The 11,065-nt window shown below is 45.2% G+C and overlaps 1 protein-coding gene across 2 annotated transcripts in view; it reads right to left on the reverse strand.

Moving 5' to 3' along the window:
* The window catches only part of gpc3 (glypican 3), a 136,654-nt gene that overhangs the window by 16,020 nt on the left and 109,569 nt on the right, over positions 1-11,065 (reverse strand). For both annotated transcript variants that reach the window (XM_005916603.3, XM_005916604.3), the window contains exon 7: positions 18-204. In XM_005916603.3, coding sequence (XP_005916665.1) covers positions 18-204 — 187 coding nt within the window. The remainder of the gene's footprint in view (positions 1-17; positions 205-11,065) is intronic.

Genomic DNA, 11,065 nt, shown 5'->3' on the forward strand with positions numbered 1-11,065 from the left:
TATCGTGTGCGTCTAACCTGCAAAGATGCGTAATCGCTTGCGTCGTGGCGGCGGGCCCAGCCCAGACACCCCCGCGCACTCGTCCTCGTCGTCGCAGTCGCCACTCTCAAATTCCTCCTCCCCCTCTTCGCTCCACCCGTTCGCTCCTGCTCCACGAGACCGGGCTCTCCAGCGCTTCTCAGACACCGTCACAATCTGCAGCAACTGTGGGACAAACAGGAAGCGGTTAAAGGTAATCATGTGAAAAAAATGCACCCTCAGCCTCTCCGTGAGTCACTCTGCGGCTGCGGAGTGGGCCTGCGCACATTAAAAGTTTAACAAAGCTGTGAAAATAAATAAGGGGTGTCTCTTGAGCTGAGTGTGTAGCATGTGATTATAACAGGGTGAGGGGAATTCCAGGGAAAAAGGAAAAAAGTCGGCGAGATCTAAAAAAGGTTGGTATTTACCAAACGTGTATGACAATCACCAGGCAGGAAAAACAGTTTTGTTATCGGTGCCAGTTTTGTTATTTTTGTCCAAACGTGATTCATTCAAAGGGCTGCGGCTTTTGCTCCATGTAATTTGCCGGTCGAAAAAGAAACTGGGGTAAGCAGACTGGTGTGATTGTGTTGTTACTGGCAAACATCATTGTCTTGAGTGGTTGTCTCAGGGCAACAAGGATAACACCACATAACACACTCCACCCGAGTGGACATCAAGGCCCCCCCCCCTCCCGCGGCAACTAAAAATACACAGCTAGATGTGAGATTAGGAGAAATGATGTTTGCAATATTTTTGGAGCATTTTAGCTTGAAAAGAAGATAAAATCCAGCAGATGGATCAATACGACATCAAAGCAAGATGGTAAAAGACAAACATGCACCACAAGCTCGAGTAAGTGTGCGACAGAAATGTGATTTTCAGCATAGCCTTTATCCAGTTTGGCCTCTGGGCTGGAAAAGCAGTGGCTGTGTGACTTAGACAATTTACAGAAGCTCATAATGAGTTCTGCAACACATTCCTTAACTTCTTCTTCCTTTGTTTGGGAGAAATGTGGGAAACTCATCAACTCATAAATCATATAAAAAAAATACCCTGGAGCTGTTAAGCTATTTCATTAACGATGTTTAAATTCCAGTCGACCTAGTATAATAAAAATACATCAAGTTTTACACGTTTAATAACTTAAACTGAATGAAACATCCTTGAAAAACTTCATTCAGTTCCCATCTTACATTCGTGCGTGAAAAAAAATGCGTGTGAGAGCTTGGAGACAACGTACACGGTCGCACTCTGACCATCGTTCAGGCTTCATGACATCACACGTGATTGAGAGCCTCGCCAGAGGAACAGATGTGCTAAATTCCAGCCGCCTGCCCTCTCTGGCAGCGTCCTCTCATCTCGCCGCTCAAGCTCCTCCTTGTTTGTTTTTTATTGATTTCCTTCCTATCTGTGTACGTCAGCATGCATATTTTGCTGTTGTTTCTAGTTGTCTTTGGGAGAAAATTGGGTTCATATGGGCCTCGTCTCAGGTCAGCTGCGACGTCTGTCTGGGCCCAGACTCGTGTGTGTGAGTTTGTGTGCGCGCGATAGAGCGGAGGTATAAAAAGCCCAAGCTAATCACAGAATTACGTCAGTCGGAAGATAAACAACCCTTTTCCCTTCGGCTCCATATACAAGCCAGTCAATCTGGCTTTTACAAGTGACATAAACTCTAAATTTTGGAGCGGGAACACACATTACCCTGTTCCCAGCACAGCCAACCAACAAACCTCCATTCATTTAGCAACATTGAGGCCATACACTGATGATGACCACAACATTTTTAAAAGCCTGGTCACTTGGACCGAGGGACGGACAAACAGTAACTCACAGACATCGGATCCACAGGAATATTTTAGCTTCTTTTTGAGGCTGTGCAGCGAAGCACCACCTGCTGACAAAGCTGAGCTCTCATGAAAACACCCCGTTATCTTCCACAAGTACACTCTCCACATCGTGAATGGAACTTTAATGTACTGAACTGTGTTAAAGAGACATATGTGTTTGCCTGCAGAGCCCTCCACAGATTTACCGAGCTGGGCCCGAAATTCCTTCTAACGACTTGTATCCTGGCAACTTGTCCAGACTCAGGCACGGGAGGGGCAAACCTTGTTAAAAGGCAAACAGACACTTGTAAAGCAGGGAGAGAATGAGGTGGCTCGGGGTATTTTAGAGCAAAGCCTAAAAAAAGGAATGAGGAGAGGAGGGAAAACCACTGATGTCAACAGCCGTGTTTGGAGTTTACTGCCATGAGCAGATCTTCACCTTCCAGTATACATACAAACTCGCATAAACAGACACTCTGACGTCTGCTTTACTACATCCTGACGGTAGATGACACAGGGCTAAGTGTTTACAGTCGTGCAGGATCTGCAGCTTGGTGGGGCGTTGAGCTCAGCGCTAATGTGTCGGCAGGCTAATATCCTCACAATAACAGTGCTGACACACCGGTGTTTGTCAGGTTTCATGTTTACCATCTTAGTTTGGCATGTCAGCTAATGTCACAATCAATTTGTTTAAAAGAATAAATGTTTTGGGTGAATGACCGAATTGAATCACTTAAAAGCTCTTAGTCAGCTGCGAGCAAACATGCGGGGATATATTCAGTCACTGAATGAGTAATTCAGTTCATTATCCTAACACGGAGGTAGCTGGGAGTTAACGCTATACAATCAATGGCCTGCTTCCTCAAACAGAAAACCACACAAAAGCAAACACGCACCTTCAAGTTTAATGTTGTGAAAAAGTCAGACGATCCCACCGATCTCTTAGATGAAATGGTCAACTTTACAGCAGAATTTAAAATGTTTACAGCCTGCTATAAAGAATAAATATTTTTGTCTTATACCCAGTTTTCTCCTTCGTAAAGATACATTTAGTCATTTTTTGAAGTTTATTCAATGGAAAAAAATGTGGGACTCATAAATATACATTGATTAGTGTGTAATTATTATCTTCCAACAAACTGATGAAGTCTCATAGACTGCAGGGCGCCGCCATGTTGCCCTGCCATCTTGAATGCCATGGCTGAGATGGATATCACCGTTCCCCCAACCTCGTTTTATGTGTGTGGCAGGAGAACGACCAACTTATAGATGCTTGCACTCAGTGGAGGCAAGTTTTAATTCATGCCTGGACCTTCAGACTCAGACATGGTGTGTTATAATCTGAAATGGGTCCCCTTCACCAATCAAGCAAAAATGCGAACGAAAGAGACAACAAGCAACTTAATAAAATGTCATCCTCGTCTTCAAGCATTATGCCCCGAACTGAAGTTAGAGCTCTAACACACCAGTATCCAACAATCCACAACAAAGAAATTCAGGGAAAGAAGTAGCATCCTCACTAAATCACCTCAGTATCGCTGTCATCAGACAGATGTGAGCTTCTCAGACTCATCAACCTACATCGGACTCCTTTCACCAGGTGCCAACGAGGCCAGTGGCTGCTATTGGACGAGTAATAAATATAATGAAAAACGTGTAAACATGCTAGCTGGATATATGCAAAGCAACACATGTAAAAATTTTAAAACACAAAATCAATAGCAGTTTAAACCTGGTGTGTCATCTGGTGGGTGTGACCCATCTAGTGCGCGCCTACACCACCAGCAACCGCCGCTGCTTGTGGATCAATGAAAAGCTGACCTGAGTCTGTAAGTCCCTTCCTGCTAGTACATAGTGTCTTTGTAGCGCCACACATCAACAGAGCACCCTTTGGACTCAGGCGGAGCTACAGGGGGATTGGAGGAGATCTGACCCCTGGCAGTGGTGCGTGAACATGCCCTCATGGCCGCGAACCAGATCCCCAGCTATGGGTAGTTAGCACCACTGCCTTGTGGTTGTGTCGGGAGTGACAAAGACCAAAATCCAGAATGGAGTCTCAAAGTTGGTTGGATGACTTTCTTGTCACTGTCAGGAAGCTCCTGCATCCTCCCGCCGTTCCAAATATATCCTGGCACTGGATCCAGAAGTCCCCCTCACTTTAACCCAAATCACACACACACACAAGTCACAACTTCCAGCAAAAAGTCATCGTCCTCATGGCAACCGATGGATTACACTGTAAAATGTGCGGTGCAGCTGCAGCATGAAAACTGAGGGAACATCGTACATTTGTTTGCTGAACACACGATAAATGTACATTTTGAACCTTGAAACAATAAGGCATTTATGATTCACCTCAGCTTCAGAGCTCTGATCAGTTCAGAGAACACTGTTATTTTTCTGAGGAATTATTTTAATTAAAACATTTCTCTGGATTTTGAACAGAAAAAAGTGCTGTGCACATCACAACGATTGACATTCTAGGATTAATTGTTTTGTCTTAAACCACTGTATTGGATAAATCAATATTTAGCCCTGGTCATGGAGCACAATTAAAATGTCAAAGAAATAACAATTCATTCTGATGAAGACATGAATGCTGTTATTGTCATTGTACAGCTAGAGGGCACCACAAAAGTCACTGTGGATTAAATATTTAGAGACCACAAATATGCCAGCCGACCAAGTAAGTCTAGAAATATTTTGCCGAGCACGAGAAACCTGCCAGTGACACGAGAGGCAGTTTACAGGAATAGTTCTCACGGGTATTACTGCTAACCTTCATGACAGTTTGATAACTGTTAAGATAAAGTAGTAGACAAACCAACTAACCGACCAACATTGTCTCAGAGCTAATCTTTTTTTTTAAGATGTTGATTAAAATCTAGTTTCATGCACACATTTGAGTGAAGAGCATATGAGCTGTACATGGAGAACGCATGAAAACAGTTTTGGAGAATTAAAAAAAGAAACTGTATATGCAGGCATGGCACTGACCCTTCTCCACAGCGGTACAGAGGGGAGGATGACAGGGCAGTAGCTCTGTGGCAGGGCGCTGTGGATTCTGCCCACTGGCTGCCCGCCTCTGCCGCGGCTGCGGTAGCATGTAGGGGTGGGGTGGATGTTTGTATCGAAAGTGACGCTGCGCTTTTGGCATGGCAAAGCCGCTGCGTGATACGCCAAGAGCATCCAGATTTACCACAAGAGGAGAAACCTCAAGCAGCTCTGAACTGGAATCTTCTGCAATTATAAAAAAAGAGAAAAGAAAAACCAAAGCAAGAGGAAGCAGGGAGGAAGCAAATAAAAGGGACTTTTTTTTTCGAGAAATGTTCGGCATGTTTTCCATTACGAGAGGAAATCTCTCGCTCTCCTCTTCTCTGTTTCGCGAGTAGCATCGGGAGCTGGCTCCCACAGACAGCTGGACACAGGGAACATGTAATCAGCTCGACCATAGGCATCCCGCACGCCACAGGGTTCACCTCCCTTTAACACAAAAGTGCAAGTCACACCAAGGAAACATGGGCTCAAAGGCTGCACACAAAGCCCAAACATGTGGCAGATTGCTCAATGCAGGCCAGCCCAGACAGAGACACAGAAACCACAAGTCTGTCACTGCCTCCCACACATGACATGAACTCCACACAGGGTCACTGCTCGACACGACAGCTGCAGCTGAGCCTCAGAGCCTCTGGCTGACCTCCGCTGATAGAAATCAACCTGCGCTCGCTGATCATCAGCTGTGGTCTGCTCGAGCTGGCACCGAGATCTTGGATCACATTTTCCCATAAGTCACAGAAATTTTCAGAATGTAGGAAGAGCCTGGTTGAATGGGTGATAGTCAAAAATGGAGAGGATGAGTAAAAAAAGGAAAAGTGCATGGAATTTTTTTTATCAGTGTCTGTGATTGGGATCTGGGCCTGTGTTATGTCCTCCTCTACATGCACAGGACTTGTCTGGACATGCTGCTATGTGACTCGGCCCAGATGGAATCTGTAGGACTGAATGTTTCTATCAGTGCTTCAACACATTTACATCACGCCTGCAAATCTAATCTACAGAATTCAAGGATTCGGTTTCCAAACAGACTACCTCCCATAAGTTAAAAAAAGAAAGTTCCTCAGTGTTTAATTGTTCTGACCTGAAGGAAATCAGTGACACAGTGATGAAATTAGCTGACCTGATTTAAGGGGTTTCAGTCCTGCTTTTTTAAAGTAGCTTTGCATGACTCACAATTAAAAATAATCCTTATTTACCTGATACCTGTGTGAAACAAACAGTTTTAGCTCCTCTCCCTTTGTGGGAGCTTTTTGCTCCACAGACTCTGTCGTCCTCCTCCACCTTACAAAGCTTTTCAGTGTCTGATGAGCTGCAGGAAAAGTATTTCATCAATAAGCAGCGCTGGTAGAAGGCTAAGTTCACAGGAATGAGGACGTGCTGGGTACTAAAGCAGGGGTTTTCCTGGAATAACACAGACCTATAATTAACAAATAATAAAAATGGTCACAAATGCAGTAGTGTGCAAAAGTCTTGAGCCACTCCTCATGTGATGTAATTCTCATCCAGGCTTTCTAGTTGTTCCTTTGGACACTGGCAGCTTTATTTCACACATTTTCAGTCCAGTCCTTGCACCTAACCAGGACTTTTCTGTTTAGCTACTTAACAGTGACCTATAAATCATTCAAGCATGAAAAATGTCAACCTAACTCCAGGGATGAAGAAGTCCGGTATGCACATATAGAAGACAATTTACAAATAACTCATTTTAAATTGAATCTTTAGGCACTTTGTTACTAGTGGCCTGTCACAAAAATAAATAATGCGTTCCCATTTCTTTACAAAGATTTAAAAAATCACGCAGTTTGACAGACAAAGTGGCACGAACCAAAAAAGGCGATTCCCAAAGAGCCATTTATTGTAAATGTACATGCATATCTCAGCACGGTGTGCAGTGTATCCGTAAAGACTATGAGGAAAAAGAACAAGTGGAGTACAAAAGAAGTGACAGGCCTAAAAAACAATTACAGCAGATGAACAGTATCTGAGACTCATGTCTTTAAGAAACGGGAAAAAAAAATCAGGAAGGACCTGAGAGAGGGCTGTGGTGGGGCGTGGTCTGCGGTGCCGTGCAGACGCACCTGCACGGCATCCGCAATCACGCCCGCCGTGTTAAAACACGGGGACTCAGGGGTTGGTGGGGGGTTGTGGTGGTGTGATGCAAATATTAAATAAAGACGGCTCAAAACATGGATCTGTGGTCCCGTCGTGCCTTAATTCCACCACAAGGGCCTAAAGACACCGAATGAAACACTTTCAGCCATGGATTGGCCTCCCCAGATCCCAGACCTCAGCATTATTGAAGCAGTGTGGGATCATTTTGACAGAGGATGGAACAAACGGCTGAAACATCCAAAGAACAGATTTGAATGTCCTTTAAGAAGCCTGGAGAACTGATCACAGAGCTACATAAGAAAGTTGAGGCTGTGTTAAAGAATAAAGGTGGTCACGTGAAGCTCATTCAAACTTCACAAACTCTGTTTTTTATGCTGCATGTTTTGATAAATCATTCAACCTCGCATTTCTCTAGCAAGATAGAAAGAAATGAGTGGTGGCTCGAGACCTTTGCACGGCCCTGTATTTTCCACACAATGCTGCTGATTTGTCTCTGAAGACCAAAACATCTTTGGTACATGTCACAACCCTTTGATGTGGAGTCTGACTCACACACATGCTCCAAACTGATGCTGATGTTGCCCCATGTCTGCTGAGTGTGTGAGTTGGAAAATATTTGCTAAAATATTACCCACAATTCTCCTCAGGTTGGAAACAATTGTTTTGATGGACATGTGGAATGCTTTCAAGCAGTCTGGCCACATGTTCTAAACTTTCCCATCTTTATTTAGAAGTGAAACCAACCTCAGAGTGAACCTCAAGTGTCGGTAATAACCCCTTCTTCCACTGCACAAAGCTACAAAAACGGATGTTTGCATCATGCCTTTGTTTCTCTGACTAACCTGAAGTTCTGTTTACAGCCTGTCTAATTGTCAGATTGTATGCATGTGTTAGCCTCTCAGCCTCCTTCTAAGCGATGCTTGCCATAGAAGTGGCTTGAGGAGTATAATTCTGTTATAACTAACACAAATAGTGTCCTGAACTAAGAAAATCAGACCCAGATTACAAGACATTTCTCCTGTACCTTCCAGGCCCTGGTTAAAAATAGTTTGCGACACTCTGGTATTGATATCAGAGCGCCTCTAGCACAAAAAAGGTACAGCACACTTTTAAAGCAAGCGTGCAGGTCATTGTGTCAGACAAAGCCTTTCCATCGCGCACTGTTTTTCTTGATAAACGAAGGAAAATGGATTTTCCTTGCATTTAATGTGCACATGTCCCGTGAGCTGCTGTGTTTTTGTCACGCTGGCAGATATCCCTGTTCGGAGCTCGTAGCCTGGGGAGAAACGGCATGAGAGTGGAAATAAATGAGGCACATCATGGGAGAGTAGAGACAGATAGACAGACAGATGGAGGAATGACAGGAGGCACTTTCCACAGAGTGAGTCATGGATAGCTCCTCAGCGGGGCGGAGCGGCGTTTGGGTCAGCGCAGCCTGCCTCGCATTCCCACCCGCTCTCCTCGAGTCGTTACTCAACTTTTATTGAATGTGAAATGTAAAGAGAGGAGGAGGACCAGCGCTGTCTCATTCTCCTCTGTTTCTTCTCCCCTCACCCTCCTGTCTTTCCCTATCTGTCCACGCTCGAGCGTGTCACGCAACAGGAGCTCAGCCTCAGACGGTTAATGCAGACAAAATTAATTTCCTGATGTTCATTCCAGTCGGACACAGAACACGCAGGAGGAAAAAAAAAGAAGCGGCTCTCCGGTCCGGCATGAAACTGGGAGTGTTTGTGCTCCACCTTAGCCCGTAACTCTATTTCCAGACCTCTCAGTTTGGACTGAATCCTGAACGCATGTTTAGATGATGTTGCAGAGGGAGCTTAAACTGTTGGTGTTTAAGAATAGAAGAATGTTGTTTTCCAACACGCTGGGCTCAGATCGAGGCGGCGCATGAACGCAGGGGGTTAACTCCCTTTAGTATTAAATATATCTGGTATGACAGCAATTTTCAATCTTTTTTTGAGGGTAACCAAATGAAAATATCGACTTATGTCTGTGAATGTGCCTGATTGTCTCTATGGGGTTTAATAGTTTAAAAAGTCTCATTCCTGCTCAGGCTGCTGGTTGCTAAATCTGATTACACCCCGTCAGACAATCTCTTTTTGTCCACTGCCCATCTGCTTTACACGTTATCGCAGTGCTTTCCAGAGTCATGTGTTGCTCAGAAATCCTCCATTTCAACATCAGCAGACTGTCACTGCATGTTCCATGATCACACCTAGTGGGAATCGGTGGATGATCACTGGGGCAAGTGGGTAAGAAAGAGTGGAGGAGCTATGCTTGTGTGTGAGCGGCAATCAGCTGATGTGCTGTAGGCTTAGCTTAGCTTCTAGCCTAAGCACATAGAGAACTGAAGGTGCTGGAAAGAATGAAAGAAAAACGTAAAAACCGCTAACCACAGAGATAAATAGGGGTCTTGCGATATGAGAAGACGGGGAGCATGAGAGGGGATGATAAAATTTGGGAGTGCTGACATTTTGACGGGTCTAGAGAGGAGCCTCAACTGAGCTGTAACCACCCACTCCGCCCTGAGCACTGCTGTCCCAAACAAAAGGCGCAGGATGAACGGGGAGGTCTATGACCCTCGCGGATAAGACCCTATGATGACCTAGCAGAAACAGGAAACAGGAAGTGTGACCCGTGACCTCTACGGGGAGGTATCCTGTTACACAGCAACATATGACTGTGCCCAGCGACAGAGAGTGTGAGAACGCAGCAGGAAGACTCAGCTGTCCGATTCCCTGACAGTTCAACGAAAAGTCAAGAATCAGCAAAGAAAAGTTAGCACGAAAAAGACAAACAAACAAACAAACAAACAAGCAAGCAAGCCCTCAGCTCAGAGTCACAGGTAAAAAATAGGAAAATACCCTTCACCGGTGTTCCTGCTCAGCAAGGCGAGTGCCCGCCTTGTGCTGCGGAGTTTTTATAAGCCGGCTGTGTGATAATTACACCCACTGGGGTGGTAGTAGTGTGGGAGCGAAGGGGGTGGCATGGGCCTCAGGATTGATTGAGGGTTTGGGGAGGGGGCAAAGATGGAGGGAGAGGTGGAGGTATGGAGGTAAGGAGGAACGGGTGGCAGTGGTAGAAAGGATGGTTGGGACTCATTAGCAGGCAGACTAATTGGGAGGAAAAGGCCCCTCACATGCTCTGTCTGACCTCACAGTCAGCAGGGGAGAAAGCCTGGGGTGGGAGAATGGTGTGTGAGTGTGTGTGTAATCTGTTGGTTGGATTTGTCAAGTTAAGGAACCACAACTGCTCAAATCCTAAACTTACCATGAATTCCTAAGTCTCCGGAAAACGAAAGGATAACACGCATGTACGGTGCGCTAACAGGGGTACACAAACGCCCTGCAGCCCCTTCAGAGGTTTACACCAGGTGTCACACATCATTTAAAGCACCCCTCGTGAGCTCGTACCCGCTCACAAATATTAGCATCCCCTCTTTCCTCTCTGCTGTACATGAAAAAAAAGAAAATAAAAAAAGACGAGGAGGGCGAGAGGACAAAGCCCTGAGGGGATACATAAAAAAAAAAACCCCCGCTTCAAAACCCTCTCAGTCAATAACATCAAACAGAAGTCAGTCTCTTTGACTGGAGTACGTGTAATGACTAGGTTAGCAAGTTTACAAAACAGCAGGCCAAGTAGACACCCATAGTGTGCATTAGTCCTAAGTTAAAGGCCACTGCACACATCTCTACAGTAGTATTCAGTAAAGGGTTTCTTATTTATATATTCCTGCTATATGAGCTTCGACGTGTCCGTAATTAATTACTACCACTGTGCACAGTGACTCAGGACGAGTGTTTCTGTGAGTTATGATATTAAAGAGTGCATTCTGCGCGAACATGCACTAGGTGTCAAGCGCACGCCGCCCAGGCTCTGGTGGCTCGGAGGAAGTGAGACTGCGTGATGGAATTTGTGGCGCTTGGGATCTGGTTTATTTTCCACCCTGGATTCCTGTCCTACCTGCAGGATTTTCCCAGGTTCTGGCTTCAATTAGTCTGGGGAGCTGCGAGCAGAAGAGAGGTGGGTGTGGGGAGGAGGGAGGG

This window comes from Haplochromis burtoni, unplaced genomic scaffold, assembly GCF_018398535.1.
Source record: "Haplochromis burtoni strain Fernald_Lab_line unplaced genomic scaffold, NCSU_Asbu1 Contig_19, whole genome shotgun sequence".
Taxonomy (NCBI): domain Eukaryota; kingdom Metazoa; phylum Chordata; class Actinopteri; order Cichliformes; family Cichlidae; genus Haplochromis; species Haplochromis burtoni.